The sequence below is a fragment of the Sciurus vulgaris genome (assembly GCF_902686455.1).
Source record: "Sciurus vulgaris genome assembly, chromosome: 17".
NCBI classification, from domain to species: Eukaryota; Metazoa; Chordata; class Mammalia; order Rodentia; family Sciuridae; genus Sciurus; species Sciurus vulgaris.
In genome coordinates, this window is record NC_136478.1 from 28060153 (window position 1) to 28079336 (window position 19184).

General features: G+C 36.7%; 1 protein-coding gene across 1 annotated transcript; it reads left to right on the top strand.

Moving 5' to 3' along the window:
* Positions 1-118: 118 nt before the first annotated feature.
* NUDT21 (nudix hydrolase 21) lies at positions 119-17222 on the top strand. Its single transcript, XM_079117940.1, has 7 exons — positions 119-357; positions 3933-4133; positions 4922-4985; positions 9383-9472; positions 14643-14718; positions 15638-15752; positions 16943-17222. Exons 1-7 carry the CDS (start codon positions 242-244, stop codon positions 16962-16964), a joined length of 684 nt encoding a protein of 227 aa, XP_078974066.1. The 5' UTR covers positions 119-241; the 3' UTR covers positions 16965-17222.
* The last annotated feature ends 1962 nt before the right edge of the window (positions 17223-19184 follow it).

The window sequence follows — 19184 nt, forward strand, 5'->3', positions numbered from 1 at the left end:
TACTGCGACTATCTCGTCAGCGATTGGCTCAGTGGCACTCGGCCTGGAAGGTCTCCGCCTCTCTACTTCCCTCCGCCAGAGAGCCCGGATTCACTTCCGGCGTGCGTTCGCCTTCTATTGCGCTCATTTGTTAATGGCGGGCGGCGGCTGCTGAGCGGGACTCCGATAACCGCTGCCCTCACGGGGAAAGTCTCCCCTGACTCCTGCTTTCTTCTCCCCGCCATTTCCGGAGCTCGCCAGCATGTCGGTGGTTCCACCCAATCGTTCACAGACGGGCTGGCCCCGGGGGGTTACCCAGTTCGGCAACAAGTATATCCAGCAGACGAAGCCCCTCACCCTGGAGCGCACCATCAACCTGTAAGTGCGGCGCGGCCTTGGCCGGCATCCCTGCCCTTGGGAGCGCTCGGAAAGACGTTTCTCCTTCCCGCGCGCCTTCAGCGGGTCGGCGGGCTCCACGCCTCCCCACCGCCCGGACGCCCGCTCGGGGATGCCACTTTCCTCTACCCTCAGGCCCCTTCCTGGGCTCAGCGTTCCAGGTGCTTAGAGCCCTACTTAGAAGAGTTTTCCTTCATTTGAAAACAGGGCTTGTTCCCTTTCCTCTGTATGCAGTCATTCTGGGTGAAATCGAAGTTTGCTTTGAACTCATTTTTTTCCCCTCACCTCTCCAGAAGTAACCAGCTTCAAATGTGGCTTTTATCCTTCCGGTTCAGTGTTTATACTTTCACATCACGTGCAGGGTATTGCTTTGTATGTTTTATTGGAAACGAATGGTGTAACAGCATCCTTGTTGCAGTTTTCACTTTAACATAGTAAGATTTCGAGATGGACCTGTATGCAAAAGTCTAATTTTTTTTTTTTTTCCTTCTAAGTGCTGTATAGTATTTCGCCTTACGAATACACCTCCTTTTATTTATCTGCTCGGGATACCTGGCCTGCCCTGTGCATTCCCATGTCTTGTCTAACCCAGCAACAGCATCCTCGGCACCAGTAGGCCTCAGTTTGTGAGTCGCTGGTGCGGTTGTGGACTTTTAGATAGTGGAAGGAATCAGAGTGTTGCCCCAGAGAACACATGGTGGGCTGTTTTATTTTTAGCACACTCTTCTCTTTAAGCAAACATTTGCATTTCAAGATCATTTTCAAAAATAATCTTGCTGTACAAGTAATTGGCATTTGAGGTGTGTCTTGCTCAAGAAATTGTATGTTTTTTTTTTTTTTTTGGTGTAAGGAATTGAACCCAGGGGCTCTTAACCACTGAGCCACCTCCCGACCCTTTTTATATTTCATTTAGAGACAGGGTCTCACTAAGTTACTTAGGACCTTGATAAGTTGCTGAGGCTGACTTTGAACTCAAGATTCTCTTGCCTCAGCCTCTCCAGCTGCTGTGATTACAAGCATGTGCCATGCCCAGCGGTCAGTATGCTTTTTATGGTTGATTTTTAGAGTTTGGTTTTGAGGCAGTGTGGTGCTGACCGAAATGGAGGAAAGTAACCAGTTTATGCTGGCTTGTGTTTTAAAAGTGCAAGGATTTGCTGATTTTCTTACCAAACAATATAGGTGTTTCTCTGTGAGAGAACCTCTGCCTCCTAAAAACAAGTGTCTTGAAATGGAAAAGATGTTTTTTATTGTTTGGCAAAACAGTTGCTGGTTTGGAAATTTAGATAATAAAAATGTTAGGTTTAGGGCTGAGGAGATAGCTCAGTCGGTAGAGTGCTTGCCTTGCAAGCACAAGGCCCTGGGTTCGATCCCCAGCACCCAAAAAAAAAAGTTAGTAAAATTTGGAATTAGTTGATAGTTGTGTATACAAGTTAAAACCTTCTTAGCTCTTACATTAACATGTAGTGACACTTTAATTGGATGACACGTTAAAAGTTCTCATAAGATTCCTATGAAATGGAGAAGACAAGTGTTCTTTTAAAAAAGTACGAAGGCACAGCTTCTGGGTTACTTTCAGTCATGTGAACTAGGACCCACTTGGGGTTTTGGTTTTTTTTGCATTGATTACTTGATTACTGGATCAGTTTGCAACAGACCATTATGTAGAATTGGTGCTTTGAACAGAATGTTTTAATTTTTGCTCCAGTAGAGTTATGAGTAGATTGAAAGACCCTGTCTCAAAAAATAAAAAGGACTGAGGATGTAGCCCAGTGGTAAAGTGCCCCTGGGTTAAATCCTCAGTATATTTTTTAAAAAAAAAGGTTATGGATTGATTTACAATACTTTTCCTTTTGTAAAAATGCTATATTTAGAAAGAATCCTTGTGTTTTAAACATCAATTCTCCTGGCTGAGTAAAGATCTATTCAATTGAAAACATCCCCTCTCCCCAGGATATTTTCATTTATGAAATACTGTGTGAATGCTTACTTTGTACCAGACAGTGTGCCTAATACAGAATAAAGAGTGTTAAGGAAGATGTAGCCAGCTCCTGTTTTATGATGCTTATAGTAGATAGTGTGTATCTGGGCTGCACTTTGATTTTATAGCTGAAAATTCTAACATTTCATCTAGATGACATCTCCTTCTTGATATGGGAGCTGGCTCTTTCAATAGAGATGTGTTATTCTTCTAATTCAGCTTGTGAGAACTAAATGTGAAGTATTTTTAAAAAAAATTACCTGACATGGAGCTGTGTGAGATAACTGTTCCTGATAATATTGACAGTGTTAGATTTATCATTGGGTCTACTGGAAAAAGTTCCTTATAATCTTTAGTGCAAACTGGGAGTGGCATATTTTTGATATTTTAAAGCTACTTCATTTTTGCCTAGAATTTGGCTTCTGGAATTAAGGTAACTTTTTGTTTTGGTAAATTTGATTTTCCTTTTCAAGAATAGCTGAGTGGCTAGGCCCATTGGCACATGCCCATAATCCTAGTTACCCTAGAGGGTAAGAGGATCACAAATTTGAGGCCAACCTCACCAACTTAGTGAGACCCTGTCTCAAAATAATAATAAAAAAAAGCTGGGGATGGAGCTCAGTGATAAAGTGCCCCTGGGCTCATTTCCCTTAAAAAACAAAAAACAAAAACAAAACAAAACAAAAAAAACCCAAAAAACTAAAAGGACAGCTGAGTGGATTGGGTTTATAGTTGACTATTAATGTCAAGGATTTTTGATAGAATGAATAAACTTGGGAATAGTCAAATGTGGCCAAGACATTTTTATAAAAAACGTATTTTATAATCAAGGTATTCCAAGGTGGTTTGTGATAAGATATACATGTGGAGTTTTAACTCTTTAAGGAAAAATTTGGTCTGTACTAGGTAAGATGACAGCTGTCTTCAACAGTATAAGCCATATTTTGAGTTCTTGATAAAGGAAGAGCGTTTTCAGATTAGATACAATGGGTAGAAGATTCAAAGAGGGAAAGAATAAGGAGACTGAACAGTATAATTGCAGAAGGCTAAGAAGACTTCTCAGTAGGTTTAGAGAGGAAAGAAAAGAACATAGGGAAATTGATATGGAAAAGGTTTTGGTGCTAGAAAAATCTGAGGATAGTTGACTGGGAGAAATGGAAAATAATTAGAGAAATGCTCAGTATCTAGGAAAAATTCTATAATTAATAAAATTTATGATTAGAGCATTAGAGGAATGGCAATTATTGGTATAGCAGCCATGATCTGAAACCAAAGTATTATCAATTTCTGATAACTACTCTCTGAGCATTTAAGGATCTTAGAATAGCATTATCTATGCTTGAAAGTTCATATGTGGAGTAGCCACTTGATCATAATGGTTCTCTGACTTCAAAACTTCAAAGAGCAATATTCTATTCTCTGCTGTTTCATTAGTTGGTTATGTAACTTTGGACAAAACCTATGTCTCTGAGCACAGTAGATATACTTTTGATCATGTTTTATTATGATGTAGTTGGTATCTGTTATGGCAAATTATGGTTATCAGTTCTCGAACTAGATGTTTATTTTTGGATTGCAGGTACCCTCTTACCAATTATACTTTTGGTACAAAAGAGCCTCTCTATGAGAAGGACAGCTCTGTTGCAGCCAGATTTCAGCGCATGAGGGAGGAATTTGATAAAATTGGAATGAGAAGGACTGTAGAAGGGGTTTTGATTGTACATGAGCACCGGCTACCCCATGTGTTACTGCTACAGCTGGGAACAACTTTCTTCAAATTGTAAGTGGTGTTTGAATTAACAGCAAGATAACTTTTAATAGGTTGGATGTTTTATGCAACAGTTTTAATCCTTAGTCATTTATTCATTTCAATAAACACTGTTTAGTGTAGTCTTTTGAAAGAAAATAACCACATGTGCTTTCTCCAGGGCAGTGTTCATTTATTTTTCTAACCAGAAATCTGCACATTTCTATATATTGTTGATGTTAATGATGGAAACCCCATGAAACAGACTAGTTCAAGCTCAGTTTCCAGATGTCACTATAGCATTACTAAGAGCAATTGATGTTATTTCTTTCTTAGAATGATGTTTTCTAGTCTCATTTTAATACAGTCATTTGATCTCATAAATCTTTTGATGTTTACTTGGCCCACAGCTTTTTGATTGATTATACCAAAAAGAGAGTTCTTAGAAATTTAGATTGAAATTCTTGAAAAATGTCCAGATCAAAAGAATGTGATCTATTGCTTTCTGGGCATTTCTAGACTCCATTATGAAATAGGTTTTAGAGAGAATATTGGGATGAATTGGTGTTCAGTAGTTACCTTTATGTTTATACTGTTTTCTATATTTTTTTCTGTTTAAAACCAGCACTATATACTGTTATTCTGGTGAGTTAAGTGAATTAACATTACGAATTCGACTTTCCAGAATGTTCTTACCTCTGCTTTTGACATTTGTTTGTTCCGAGTGCCTTATGTGACACAGAGATAAATAATTACTATTATATTCTTGTTATCCCCAAATTGTATTAAGTTGAAAGCTGAAATTCTTAACCTTTATACAGACCAGGTGGTGAACTTAACCCAGGAGAAGATGAAGTTGAAGGACTGAAACGCTTAATGACAGAGGTATTTTTCTGTTTAACCACTTTGACAGTTTAATTGTCCATCTGAATACCATCAACTTACATATAATTAGGTTTTGTCTTGTCTTATGAGAAGGATGTTTATTTTGAATACATAGTTCTCAATAAATACAGCTTAAACCCGAGTGTTAGTATATGTTTATTTTCTGAAAGTTGAACTTACACCTAAAGTTTATCTTAATATTTTAAAAATTGAGGTGTTGATGTAACAATAATGATAAATAAAATCCCAGCATTTACCTAGAACTAACTGTGCTGAACAGTGTTCTAGATGCTTTACATGCAGTAGCTCCTTTAATCATCTCAGCAGCTCTGGGAAGTAGGTACTATTATTACTAATCCTATTTTAAGGATACTGGGATACAGATAGTTTGAATAGTTTACTTGCTATTGTACAACTAGTGTGTAGTGGAGCTGGAGATTTGAATGGACATAGTTTTGTTCCAAAATAAGTCTTTAAAATTTGAATAATTTTATATAGTATGTGTGTGTATATATCTTTTAAATTTTCCCCAAATTGTGCTTTTTAAAATCATTCTAATGTCTGCCTCTTCATAGTTGAATTCACATATGTAGATACTGAAGAATTTTGAGACTGTAGATTGTTTTCATTATTAATTTTTTTTATTTTTAACATTCAGTCTTCCTCTAAATAGCAAAATCAATCCATACCTTCTGCAAAACCTTTGATGCACAGAAAAGTAAAGGAGAACTTTACTTTGTCACGATCAACTTACTGGTTTGTTTTTCCTAGTAGTTTTTAAGGGCATTATAACTTAATTTCCTGTGCTTGAACTTATCTATATATGGTAGATTGAATCTGTCTGTGTACCTCTGCTTCTTCTGAAAACCCCACCAAAAAGATAGGAAAGGGATATCTTTAAAAATATATAAATCCAATAGAATTGAAGGAATGCAAAATGAGACAATGTAAGATTACAACATCTTTGGAGAAGCTGGAGAGCAGAAGGGCAAATCATAATTGACTTAGCAGAATCCTCAGCCCAGAAGGAGGGCAGAGTAGAATCCAGGACTGAAGAACACCAGTCTGAGGAGTTAGAGGTGTCAGGTTATTTTTCAAGGTGGATACCTTAATGGGTTGAAAGCTAGACAGGTTGAAAGTTTATATAAGATGTATTTATATACCTAGATGGTCTTTCTCTCTCTGTACAATTAGGCAGTGTGGCTGGGGATTGATTCTGTGTAGCAATTGAATCAGAGAATGCCTATCAATAAAAAGATTTAGGAGATAAGGAGAAGTTTCCATGTTGAATAATGTGACTCTGGTCTCCAACACTGAAGCAGGGCTCAGAGCATCTAGTATAGATTGGATCAGAGAACTATACAAAAAGTCTTCTGCCAGCTGATGGAATGTTAATAATTAGGCTTATAAACCCAGGCAGAAGGCTGAAGATTTTGTTTCTAGAGAGAGTGACCATTCCAAGGAAAATTTCCAAGTGATGCTGTTTGGGGGTCTTCCTAAAGAAATAGCATAGCCCTGCCATTCCTTCACCCAGAGGTGTCAATTAAACCTCTTAATGCTTTACCCTTATTTGTGAGCAGATAACCAAGTATGCGAGGCTTGTGGGAAAAGATTTTTAACAAGAAAGAGAGAAAAAAAGAAGCAAAAGGGGGTTTGGAGCTGTAGCTCATTGGCAGAGTGCTTGCTTGGCATGAGCAGGGCCCTGGACTTCATCTCTAGTACTACAAAACTACTTACATACATACATTTTTTAAAAAAATGGAATTCAAGTGGAAAATTGTGACAAAACTGATTAGTTTTTGTGGTGCAATAAGAGATGTTGCATCTATGAGACAAAGGTTGTTTAAAAAAAGACTTTAATCAACCCCAAATAAAACCTCATGAATATTTTTAAAAATGTTAGGACAGAAAAGCTCAGTGGTTCATTAAAAGTTAGTTCATGCTATTGGAAAGTGAAAGAAAAAAGATAAAAAGGATGTAGATGAGAAAAAAATAAAATTTGGGTTCATTCTAAAGTGACCAATATAACAATAGATATATAGAACTGAGAAATAAGAATTAGCAAAGCATAATTTGAGACAGTGTCCCAAGCCCAAAGCACGTAAGTTTTGAGTCTGAAAAGACCTCCTGGCTGCCCTCTATGAGGAGTATTTATAAAAATCATCCAAAGGTACATCATTTTGAAAATTTAGATCAATGATGACAGAAGGTTCTCAAAGCTTCCAAAAATGGAGGGGAGTGGCTGGACAGCCAGACACATTAAGTACAAGCATCAAAATCAGAAATGGCATCAGACTGCCCACAAAGAATACTGGAAGCCAAAAGATACTAGAGCATGCTTTCATAGTTCTGAGAGAATGTTATTTCCATCCTAGAATTTCCTGTCTTAACTATTATAAGTCAAGGGTGTGGGTAAATAGTTATTTCCAGACATGCAGAGTTTCAAAAGCTATTCTGTTTACCTTTGCTTAGGAAACTACAGAGGGTTTTTACTACCAAAATGAAAGAGAAACTAAGACTGAAGATATAGGATTCAGAATATTAGAGAACATCCAGCTTTGTAGGAGAAAGGCCAAGGGAAGCCCTAAAACTCCTGCTGTGAAGCAGGGCTGAGTGCATCTAGTACAGATTGGAACAGATCATCTCTGAAAAAGTGCAGTTGATAGTGTAATTTGATGCTTAAATTGAAAAGAAATTTGAGCTCTTAATGTGGGAATGAATGTAGCGATAGTAAATGAAGTCAGTTATCAACTCTGATAAAAATAGTTGTACAAGTAAGGAACTATAATTGTCTTTTACTAATCACTCTTGTGATTGATCTACCTAGGTATATTAATTTATTGATAATGAGAGGATAGGATGTAGGGAGGAAAAGTATGAGTGGGTGATATGGTTTTAATACCTAAATTCTCTTGTATAATGGAGGGAGATAATAGGGTTCTTTTAGGTTTTTAAAATTGAAAAGTAAGCCCCATGTGGTGGTGTATGCCTATAATCCTAGCAGCTCTGGAGGCTGAGGCAGGAAAATCACAAGTTCAAAGCCAGTCTCGGCAACTTAGTGAGACCCTATTTCAAAACAGAAATAAAAAGGGCTGGGGATGTAGCTCATTGGTTAAGCACCCCTGGGTTCAATCTCTAGCCCCTTCACCCAAATAAAATAAAAATGAAAAGTAATGAAGAAATGGTCATAAAAGAATGTTTTTAAAAATTTAACTTTACATTGGAGAACTCTGACAGACACTACCTCAACCAGATGATCAAGGTTAGCATTAGTGATAAGTGGTGTTAATAGCACGTACCCGTGATGTGGTGGTTAAGAGTGGCACTTTGCCTCTGTGGTCTTCTCCCAAAGATCCATAACCTTAGTCTAATTGAGAGACATTCTACATAAGCTGACCAGTACACTTCAGAATTGTCAGGATCATCAAAAACAAGGAAAGTCTGAAAATCTGGCAAAGTCTAGAAGGAGCCTTAGGAGAAATGATGAACCAAATATACTGTGATATCTTAAATGGGATCTTAGGACTCAGAAAGGACATTAGATGAAAAAACTAAGGATTTCTGAATGAAGTATGGATTTCACTTGGTAATTATGTATTGGTATTGGTTTATTAGTTAACAATAGGAGAAACTGGGTATAGAGCACATGGGAAGTCTCTGAACTATCTTTGCAAGTTTCCTATAAGTCTAAACAGTATATTTAAAATATACAGGCAACAGAGAAAAAAAACAGCTGAGTTGAATGTTGTAGCCAGTGGGAATAGGTGAAGCGGGACAGGTACTTCCCTTTCTTACTATAAATCTTATAGAACCCTTATAGAACCTTTTTTTTTTTTTTTTTTTTTTTTTTTTTTTTTTTGGTGGTGCTGGGAATATAGCTAGGCAACTAGGCAAGCACTCTACCAACTGAGCTATATCCGCAGCCCTAGAACCATTTTTGACCATTGAAAATGTGGAGATTACAATTTCGATCAAATTAAGTTTAATGTTACAGAATAATAAAAATGAAAATTGTGTATTTTGAAAATATTTCTGTAACTTGGTTAGGTAGAGATTTATAGAAGCTCTGTTGATTCTAGAGAAACTGTTCTATTACTGGTTGATGTCATTGATGACCTTGGGTTTTCTGTGTATAGCCAGGGCACAGCAACAGGTTTGTTGGCCTATAACATTATGTTGATACTAGAATGCTAATTCTGAACTAACAGTGTATACCTTGGGCAGAGTGACATGGTTAATAATAAACAAGGAATTATAGAGAGGAAGTACATAAGGAAGACACATTAACTAGCTGTATGTCTCTACTAGGATTGCTGCCAGAAATAGTCTCTTCATCAAAGAAGGGTGTTCATGAGTACGTATATTTAGTTTACTAGCTGTATCATTTCTTTTGACAGATACTGGGTCGTCAAGATGGAGTCCTGCAAGATTGGGTCATTGATGACTGCATTGGTAACTGGTGGAGGCCAAATTTTGAACCTCCTCAGGTCAGTGTTCAGTTATATTTGCTGGGCATTTGGAGAAACAAAAAAGCTGATTAAATTCTAGACATCTAAAAAATTATCAAAGTACTATTTGACTTGAAATTTCTTTTCTCCCCTCCTTTATTTAGTTAACAAAGGACAAAGCCACATATTTTTTTCTTTTATAGGAAGAAATTTTAAGTTTACAAAAGTACAGAGACTAGTAATACATGAATTCTGTTACTGCCATTCACCTTTACCAGCAACTCATGGTCAAACATATTTTCATCAGCTCTCTCCTCCTGTTGCCCCAGTCCCCCTGCCCTCACCTAGATAATTATGAGGCAAATCCTAGCTAATTCACTTGTAAATATTTCGGTTTGAATCATAAAAGGTAAGGACCTGTTAAATATAACCATGATACTACCATTATTATACTAAAAAATGAGAAATAGTTTTATAATATCAAATATGTAGACACTATTTTTACTTCTTCTGATTATTTCTATTTTATTTTATATTTGTTCCAATTAGCATAGTTTTTTCTTTTTTAACACCTGCAGGTTGTTCATCTCTTTTCCTTGTAATTCGTTAATGAAAACAGGCTATTTAAAGTCTTAATGTTTCCTTTGCTCATTGCATCCACCTTTTATCATTGAGCATGTAATTCTTTCTCCTATATGTCCTATAAATTGATAATTTGATCAAAAGATTGAATTCAGGCTTATTGTGGGGAGAAGAGGTAGCAACAAGGCTTATCACTGGTGATAAATTATTATTTATTTATTGCTGTTTAACAGATTACAGGTTGAGCATTCCTGATCCAAACATTTAAGTCCAGGATGCTATGGTTGACATGACACTCAAAACGTTTTAGATTTTAGAATTTTGGATTTTTTTTTTTTTTTTTTTTTGTGGTGCTGGGGATCAAACCCAGGGCCTTGTGCTTGCAAGGCAAAGCACTCTACCAACTGAGCTATCTCCCCAGCCCCGAAGTTTGGATTTTTTAAATAGGTATATTCAACTGGTAAAGTCTTTAATGGTATTCCAAAAATCTGAAAAATCTGAAGTACTTTTGATCTAAGCATTTCTGATAAGGCATACTCAACCTATACCTCAAAATTTAGTGGACTTAACAATAGAAACGTATTATCTCAGTTTCCCAGGATTATGCATCTGGGTCTTACTGGGTAGTTCTGGCTCAGGGTCTCATGAAGTTAAATTGGCAACCGGAACTGCATCACAAGATTAAACTGAGATAGGCTCTGATCCCAAGCTCTCATGTAATTGACTGCTCAGTTCCTTCTGGGCTTTTAGACTAAAGACTTCAGTTTTTGCTGGCTGTTGACCCAAGGCTTCCCTCAGTTCCCTGTTTAAGAACATCTCCAAAGGATAACTGCCAGTACGGCAACTGGCTTCCTCAGAGCTTGTAATTCAAGAGATGGTGAGTGACAGTGAAAGTGCCCACAGAGGAAGCTTACAGTTTGTTATACCTTATTTTACAGTGGAATTCCACTGATTCTGATGTATGTTATTGAGCACACTCTACATATTGGGAGAGGACTCCCCAAGGTGTCACTGTCAGGAGACAGAGATCACTGGGTGTCATCTTAGAGGCTGGTAAATAAGTTTAGCTCATTGATAATTTCCTGGATCTGTGAATTCATTAGGGTTGTAATGCTTATGTAAAGAGAAATTTCTTTTTATTTATAAAGAGGTCTATAATTTGTATAAGAAAGAATAGTTGCTGCTTTTACTTACCAGTTTTCAGAAGAATGAGTTCATTATTTAGCATCCTCCAAAGATGACTTTCTTCAAAATAAAGATATAGACTTGGGTGCAAATAGTTCTGGGAAGTGATCATAGGAAGCAGAAATGAGGAGAGGGAGAGTAGCAACTGCAGAAGTTTTTTTAAAAAAAAAGGGGGGGGAGGGGACTAAAGCCGTCAGTTTTTGCTGGCTGTTGACCCAACATTATTGATTTTATTACAACTGAGGGCAGCCAAATGAATCCTGCTAAGGACTATCAGCAGCCATGTGGAATGTACTTCATAATTGCCCATCAGAAATATGGAGGGTAGACACTTTCCCTGCTGCTGATGAGTCCTATAGAGACTCAGGCACATTCAAGATTGGCTTTACCCATAACCTACTTCCATGGTCGGGGAAGGCATTATAGCTGGAGGTATAATGGACATCAATACTGAATACTGCCTTCATCCATGAAGGCCTTTCACATGGAATTTGCAAAGCTGCCAGAGCCTTAGACAAGCCACAAGCCCATCTTTGTGTGCTTGCATCCAACTGTAATGAGCCTATGTATGTCAAATTCTCGGAGGCCCTTTGTGCTGAGCGTAATGTCAGCCTGATAAAGGTAAATGAGAACAAGAAACTAGGGGAATAGGTAGGCTTCTGTCAAATTGACTGAGAAGGCAAATCTCTTAAAGTGGCTGATTGCAGTTTTGTAGTGGTTAAGGACTATGGCAAAGAATCTCAGGTCAAGGATGTCTTTAAAGAGTACTTCAAATGCAAGAAATGAGCAAATAAAGTTTTGGTTTACACACAAAGAAAGAAGGAAAAGAAAGATAAAAGGCCAGAGATCTCTCTCCCCATTGGGTGAGAGTTAACGTTAACTCCCTTCCCTTGCACATTCATGTTGGGTCTTGGCATGAGTTGAGAGATGTTCCAGGCTTTGGAAGAGCTCAGACACTGAAAAACAGGGAGCAGAACAATAGCAGCAAGCAGGGAATTTTCCAACACTTCCAAACACAGCTTTCCTGAAATCTAAGGAAGAATGAGATACTGTCATATTGGGCACAGAAAGCATGTTTCAGGGGCTGGGGTTGTGACTCAGTGGTGCTTGCCTAGCATACGTAAGGCACTGGGTTTGATTCTCAGCACCACATTAAAAAAATAAAGATATTGTGTCCATCTACAACTAAAAAAAAATTTTTTTTAAATGTGTTTCAGCAACCTTTTGAAGTGTCAGTATGACCTTAAGATTTTAATATATTTGATGTATTTTGATCTATTGTAATGATTGATACTGTTATTGATGCTTAGATTTTCCTACTTTGGCTAGGGAGGGAACATCTTAAGTTGGATCTTGATTTCTTTTGGCAGATAGCTTCTTTGCATGACAGAATGTTCTAGGTCAAGTATTATACAAAACATTGGCCAAATGAAAAATGAGTCTGTCCTCTTCCATTTGACTGCCTTGTGTAGCAGAGGGATAGGAGGTCACAGAGCATGGAGCCAGTGCTTGTGCACATTGCCTGAGAATTGCCATGAATACATCTGTGTCCTGGCTATAATTCCATACAGAAATAGCAAAGTTTCTGGTTCAAAAATACATAGAGCAAACTAATCCCATCATTATGTACAACTGTAATGCACCAATGAAAAATGTGGAAAGAATAAAATGTGTAGAGCAATTATTCTTCACTGGTTTTTTTTGTTTTCTGAACATTCTTTGATCTAATTGAAAGTGCTTTCTAGGCTGCTTTCTGAATACCCTCATCCATCTCCCCTACCCTTGTCCTAGAACATTCCCTCTGCTGAAACCCTGGCAGTATCAGATACAACAGGATTGTATGACTATTTCGTGAACCTGGAATTTTAGTTAGGCCTCAGTGGGAAGAAGTTATAACATCTGCTCCCTACAGTCTTTTCATGTAGAGTGTAATTGGATTAGATATTAAATCTAGGACTATAGAAGAAAGACTTAAACTTGCAGCATCTAAGGGGCAAAATTAAGGTAATGGCACTCACTTTAGTTTGGTCATGGTTTGGGAGATTTTGTTCTATGTAAACCACTGGTGTTCCCCTCTGCCCCAGTATGTGCTATTTAAGTTACTTCTCAGCTCTTTGCTAATGTGTTTGTCCTTCTGCTGCTAATGTGTCTAGTTTTCATGATAGTGTAGCGGACCTCCAAAGCCTTGGGCATTGCCTCAAATCATTTACTTTAGGGATGGCTGTGATGTATAACGAACCTAACCTGAATTCTGGTTAGGTGCCAGTGAGTGACACAATGAGAAGCAACATAGACTTTTATAATTAGATAAGGGTTGAACAGATGCTGTTGAATTTTGGTTCACTATTTAGCAGAGTAATCTTGGGAAAGTTCTTGGTCTTTTTTAGTAGAAGTTCCTATATAAAATGTAGATGATGATAATACCTCCTTTTGGCAGCTTCTGCTTTTATCCCACCTTCCCTTTAGGTCTATTTTGAGCACTTTTCATTCTCTTGCCTTCAAATACAACTCCAGAAGCAAAATAGATTTCTGAATGTATTGTGGGAAGACATAGCAGAGGTTTTAATAAAATATACATCGTAGGGTTGGGGGAGGAAATCCCATCTTTTTTTTTGGTTCTTTATGTCGGATTTTTTTTTTTTTTTTTTTTTAATGGATTGAACCTAGGCCCTCGCATATGCTGGTCAGGCAGTCTACCACTGGGCTATGCCCCCATCCCTAAAATTACTCATTCTTGAATAGTAGTTTCCTTCTCTGATTCTTTTTATCCCTTTAAATCATCTAAAATATTGTCTCCATTTTACCAGGCAATTATACTTTGTCCAACGGGCAGACCTTTACTTACCTGGTAATCTAGTGATTCTGAAGCATGTGCTCATGTGCTATGTATGTGTAGCTGGGAGGGTTGTTGTGGGAAGGAACACACAGCATCTCATCAAATACCTCACAGGCTATATTTAAACTTTTACCATAGTAAACATGTTCCATGTAAGATTCTAGAGCATTTAACCTTGTAATGATATTTTAAAACAGTAATGACACTAAAATAACTTCATCATATTGTAAATTTCTCACGGCCATAAATTCTGTGACTACATATTTAGTTGCCTTGAATGGTTGACTGATTTACAACTTGTTATTTTATATGTATGAAAACATTTACTAGTACATCTGTTAGGTATTGGTCCCAGTGAATGGAAAACTAGAAAGTAGTATTCTATCATCAGTTTACACTGTATTGGGAAGTAAACATAAAGGAATAAATGCAAATAATGGAGACATGTTAAATTAAAAATGTGTTCAGAATGCAAGGAACTTAGTCTGAGAAGGGTTCATAGTTGACCTTAGTGTCTGAAATGTGAGAAATTGATAATGAAAGGCAGGGAGGTAGAAAGAATTGTCAGTCTTGAAAACTACAAATTACTCTCATTTGTTATTTTAGTATCCATATATTCCAGCACACATTACGAAGCCTAAGGAACATAAGAAGTTGTTTCTGGTTCAACTTCAAGAGAAAGGTAAATTATTTTGTTTTTGAAGGCATGTATCTAAACACTTGCAGAATGTTTTCAAGATTTCTATTTGTGTTTAGTTGGGTTTTTCTGATTTATTGTAAAACCAAAAACACGTAGCATGATGTTCATGCAGACTTTACTTTCTCTTAATTATGCCAGTCATGGTACTGAGGGAAATGTAAATTTAGAGCCTAATATGCCAGGTTTTAGTAGTATTTTTCTTTGGGTGGTGGGTGCTAAAGATTTAACCCAGGGACAATTTACTACTGAGCCACATCCCCAGCCATTTTTATTTTTTATTTTGAGATATGGTCTCACTAAGTTGCTTAGGTCCTCACTAAATTGCTGAGATTCACCTTGAACTTCTGATCTCAGCCACCAAAGCCTTTGGGTTTAAGGTCAGCATCACTGTACCCTGCAGATTATGGTATTTTTAATAATTATTCAGCTCTTGTTATTGATTTTCCTATTGTGAAAACATTGAGAGAGGTTCTATCAAAAAACAAAAAATCTTGGGTCTATAGCTCAGTTGGTAGAAGTCCCTGGGTTCAATCCCCAGCACCGCAGGAAAAAAAAAAATTTTTTTTAGGCCTGTCATGTGATTTAACAAGGAATGATTCCATTTCTTAAAATAGTTTTATAATGGGATTCAGAATGAATTATAACCCTAAGGCTGTTTTCTCCTTTCTCCCAGAGCAGTACTTATAATCAAGGTGTGCGTGTTGTTAATATTATGGATCTCTTAAGAGAATCATTTTGAAATGTGTGACTGATCTCTAGCTTAAAAGACACAACCAAAAATGTATTAATGAGAAATTAGAAGTGTTTTTCAGATTTAAAATTGTGTATTAATTTGAAATGAAAAAGAATCAGCGATTATATGAGAAGTTACAGAAAATGAATCCTGTTTTGTTTATTTTAGCATTGTTTGCAGTCCCTAAAAATTATAAACTGGTAGCTGCACCATTGTTTGAGTTATATGACAATGCACCAGGATATGGACCCATCATTTCTAGTCTCCCTCAGCTGTTGAGCAGGTATGGAAAGTTGAACATTTTTGATTCATCCATATAAATTGTTAAATTTAAAATATTCAGAGCCACTTGAGAAGGGGCAGTTCACAAAATCTAGTGTGTAAGGAAACGAAGACAGTAGATGGACACGTGTTAAGCGTAAGCCAATTGGCATGATGTTCTGACATTTGTGTAATTGTCCTTCCTGAGACCTGATAGTCTCTACAGTTAAGCTTGAGGGCTTCATTCAAAAAAGAGTTGGTGAAATAAGTCAACTGTGTAAATTAAGGGAGTTGTCTGTATAAAACTGGAAATTGAATCTCTTGGTATGATCTCTTTCCTTTTTGGAATTTACTGTATTTGGCTTAAATTGGGGCATATGAGATTCATTTCCAACTTTTTACATTGAATTTGAATTTTTAGACAGATAAGTTGATTTTGTTAAAGAAATGGATTTTTTAAAAGGTTATATTGGTTGCAGTCTTTAGAATCATAGATAAGAATTGCATAATACCATTGTGATTATGGGTATAGAATCTACATCAGTGTTTAGATTTGAATTCCACCCTCAATATTGGTAATGTGATCTTAGACAAACTTTTATACCTATTTGCCTGTTTCTTCATCTGAATATGGGAATGGTGGTCTCTTCTTCATAGTTGTGAGAGGAACAAGTGAAGCAATACATAAGATATTTAGAACAGTGCCAGGTAAGTACTGAATAAATGTTAGTTTAAAAACAACTTAAGTAGTGATTGTATCCTTGTATGAAAGCTTACTGAATATGAAATCAGTCTACTTTGTCACTAATCAAACTTGACCTTTTGTTCCTTCACTTTGACCTCTTGATGAGTTATAAGTTGAAGTATGATATATGGAAAAAAGAAAAATGTTCATTTAAAATCCTACTGTCAGGTGCAGGAACTGTGCTGAGTGATCAAATACAGAGACATATAGGACATGGAAAAACTTTTTCTGCCTCCAAGGAACTTGATAATCAAATACAGTCTTAAATTTTTTTTTTCCATTATAAATATCCAGCAACACTTAATGTAGAAGCTATGACTGGTGAGGGGAAATGTGTCTTGGTGTACAAAATGGTAAACATGTCAAGGGAGGGTAGAAACATCCTGATACATTCCCTTATCATCTAAAGTGGGAACGATGTAACTAATACTGTTTTTAATAAAGGTATTATTCTTTTTAAAATTCAGGTTCAATTTTATATACAACTGAATATCTGCAGCAGAGGAGAAGAAAAAGAAGCCGTCTCTGTGAGCACAGCTATACACAGTGTAGAAGAATAAATGTCTTAGTAAAGTTTTTTTTTGGTTTTATCCCTTTCCCAATCCCTAAATTGTCGCCTACTTTCTATTGTTTGAATAGTAAAGTTCATATGAGGAACTAGAGAGTGGTGTAAACAAATGTGATAGTGTTTATTTACTTTTGATTCTACTCATGCATTTTTGTACAACATTAAAGAAAGCAAACTTCTATTTGTATTCTTTTTTTAATTTCTCATTAAACTTTCAAAATCTCTTAAGTTGAGGATTGTTCTTTCCCTCCTTTAGGCTGGTGAATGTTAAAACAGTGGCAGTTTAGATCAGTTGGGTTTATGGGACCCTTGTTCCAATACCATTTTGGGGCACATACTCCAAACCCATTAGGATATTTGTGATGAGGATGTTTCATTACTTTTGGGAACTATATTTGTCTGAGTCCAGGGTGCAATTCCTGTACCACATTTTACTGAGTTCTCTTACTGAGGACTCTTAGGATATTAACTCACCAGTATGCTTTACAGCCATCTAGGTCTTAGTAACAACAGACTTTAAACATATGGGAAACCATTAAAATTAGCTAGGTTAGCAAAGTCATAGGACCCTTTTAGATAGAGCTCATGTAGTATTGTTTCTTCATACAGTGGGATTATTGATTATTTGTAGTATTGTGAAATTGTTTTTTAATTATCCTTAGAGCCATGGTAATACTATTAGGTTATGAAGTCTTAGTTTGCAAAGTTATCTCAACTAACTTGAGTTTGTATCCATAGAGATGGAAACTTGGTTTTAGCAAGTGACAAAAGCCTTTAAAAAAAAATTTTTTTTTGAATAATTGAAATCAGCTGAACTCTAGGGGCAGGGTAGAAGAAAAATTTTGTCAGGATAAGAGAAAAGTACCAAATTTTAAAAGGTTTGGTAAGTTTTTGATAGGTAGAAATGAACTTCTGATTAGTTCCTATATTTTTATGGTACTGATCACAAGGCTGGTCTTCTGAATATGGAGTGGTCAAAGATATGTCATATTCTTCCCTATTTAGACCTGATTGGGCCAAGAGTGGCTGAGGAATTGTAAATATTCACATTTATTTAATTGGAGTCATTTCAAATCTTCACATGGTTGTGAAGTAGTGACTATACCTGTGCTCATGCTTTGTAATAGGAGAGCACCAGTCTCCCTGACCAAGAGTGACAAGTCATTTCCTTTGAAAAAGCCACTAATCTTGTGAATAGTCCTCTTCCCTCAGGAGTTAACAGTCTTGTCCCTCTGATTTATGTTAGCCTATTTCTAATGTAGTATAGTTTTACTGGTTAAGAGTCCTTCAGTTGATCCTTCACGTTGAGGGATGCAGATGGGTTGACCCAGCTCACTTTCCATGATTACTTTGGCATCTAAAAGACAACATTTCAGATGTTAGCTATTGCAATACCAGGAGGGTGGTGATTGAAACATGCTGTCAGTTTTAAGGAGTGTTTGAATTAAAGTCATCTGATTCAAGGCCAGTTACTGTACTTTGTAACTCAAACTTCGACCTAGAAAGTCTTGGTCACTTTTTCCCAATACAAATGCCTGAGCCAGTCATCTGTGCACCAGAATCTAGTGAGCAAAACCTTTGATTTAAATTGGCTGTGTTATTGACCTCGGGATGTAAGAGATCTAGTTCATACGGCACAAACACCAACTAAAACTTGGATCCTGGTGGACCTAGAACTAGGGGGATTAAAATTTGGTTTGTTCCTCTTAAGCCTTAGAAGAGGATGTGGGCACTGATTAAGATCTTCTGATACATAATTTCTTACCACACTCCTTCATTGCATTCCAATGATCTTCATACTAAATACTGGATAGGTTTTAAGCTCTTGATTAACAGGCATATTTTTGAGTGCTTACTATGTCCCAGGTTTGCAATTGTATAACCACAATTTATGCCATCTTATTTTTAATGAGTAATCCAAGATGTAGAGGGGAGGAACTTTTTAGTTTAGTTTTAGTTTTTGTTTGAAGTCTTATTTAGTATTGACATCCCTTTGGAGGAAAGTGAAATTTCCTTTTTCCACTTCAGTGAGGAGGAAATTATGCCATTTTAAGCATTTACATTTTTTTCCTCTTTAAAAAAAAGTAGGCAATGCTTAAAATGGCACAATTCTGTCCATAATTTGTACTATTAACAGTATA

Coding starts and splice junctions, on each gene's coding strand:
- NUDT21 (XM_079117940.1), top strand. CDS start 242: ATGTCGGTGGTTCCACCCAATCGTTCACAGACGGGCTGGCCCCGGGGG. Junction 9,473..14,642: donor CAAATTTTGAACCTCCTCAG/GTCAGTGTTCAG, acceptor TTGTTATTTTAG/TATCCATATATTCCAGCACA. Junction 14,719..15,637: donor GGTTCAACTTCAAGAGAAAG/GTAAATTATTTT, acceptor TGTTTATTTTAG/CATTGTTTGCAGTCCCTAAA.